The 1,302-nt window shown below is 39.7% G+C and overlaps 1 protein-coding gene across 1 annotated transcript in view; it reads left to right on the plus strand.

Annotated features, from left to right (window-relative positions):
- Positions 1 to 1,302, plus strand: part of PIK3R4 (phosphoinositide-3-kinase regulatory subunit 4) — a 60,505-nt gene that overhangs the window by 19,351 nt on the left and 39,852 nt on the right. The window contains exon 7 of the mRNA XM_018567114.1: positions 787 to 960. Coding sequence (XP_018422616.1) covers positions 787 to 960 — 174 coding nt within the window. The remainder of the gene's footprint in view (positions 1 to 786; positions 961 to 1,302) is intronic.

A 1,302-nucleotide genomic window follows, 5' to 3' on the forward strand; every position in this document is an offset into this window, starting at 1 on the left:
CTCGGGGGAGGGAGACCCGCCTGTCCCTCCGGCAGCGGGGCGGATCCAAACATAATTGTCGGGATCCACTTCAGCCTCGGCGTCTCAGTATACCGCGAGCCGTAGCTCGTGGTATACTGAGCTTAGGGTGACTGGAGCACGCCAGTTTGTGTCCTCCCGTTACCCTAAGGAGAACTATGGGGAAAAGCCTTAACCCCACAGTTCTCCTTTTAAGCTACTACTTTCAGAACTTACAGCAGATTGTAGTTTTATATACAGTGACCATATACACAGATAAATACACTGTATATGGAGTAGTGGTACCAGCATTCAATCCAAAAGGCACTCACTTGGTGCGCCACATGTATGTAGTCATTTACCAAAGGTTTGGTAGGTACTCATAGGTCTAACAAAGGAGTAAAGACATCAGATAATATGTTTTCTATACTGATGATGTAAAAAGCTTCCACTATGCATGCACCATGCTTCGGAACCTGGAGGAAGATTGTGGTGGGTCTTGGCTCATATAAGTGTGGCCAAATATTTTTCCACTCGTATTCATATTCAGTGCGATAACACATGTGGAAGGCCACTGTGATACATGATCTTCTGTACATACCTCCAGGTCCTTGTAAATAGTGATATTTATCTTTAGTCACATGATTCAAACGGTTAATGTTTGGTGGTGTTATTCAGTTGTGTAATCTTCTGTAGTCTTTTGAAAAGAGATTATACAACGATTTGTAGATGGATGAATTGTACAACTTTGTTGATCTTTTGTTGTTCTTTACCTATTAATTTTTACAGGTGTTGCAGCCTATGTAGGATGGCAAAGTTCATCCATCTTAAAGCCACTTCTCCAGCAGGGGCTGAGCGATGTGGAAGAGTTTGTGATATTTAAGGCCCTCAATGCTCTCACTTGTATGTGCCAACTGGGCCTCCTTCAGAAACCCCACATCTATGAATTCTCTTGTGACATAGGTATGTTTAAGAAAATTGGAATTAAAATGTAACATTATGTACCTGGAAATGCTTCTGTTGAAATTGTTTACTTGTAAAATGTCAATAAGAATCAATTAAATTAAAAATTATTTTTTTTTTAAAGAACTACAATGCTCTAGTTTAGTCTAACAATGTCCACCTATCAAGTATTTGTTTAAAATGTTGAGTTAAAAAAACTATATTCAATTCTTGGCCCTTTGAGGCAATCTCAATCTCCTAAATGTGCAGGTAACTGGAGAGGGAGAGTGTATTATTTTATGTGTGGGTGGGGAAGGGGAATGTATTATTTAATATGTGCAGGGGAGGAGAGAGAAATATTTT

This window comes from Nanorana parkeri, unplaced genomic scaffold (assembly GCF_000935625.1).
Source record: "Nanorana parkeri isolate BGI_ZX_2015 unplaced genomic scaffold, ASM93562v1 scaffold1008, whole genome shotgun sequence".
Classification (NCBI taxonomy): Eukaryota; Metazoa; Chordata; class Amphibia; order Anura; family Dicroglossidae; genus Nanorana; species Nanorana parkeri.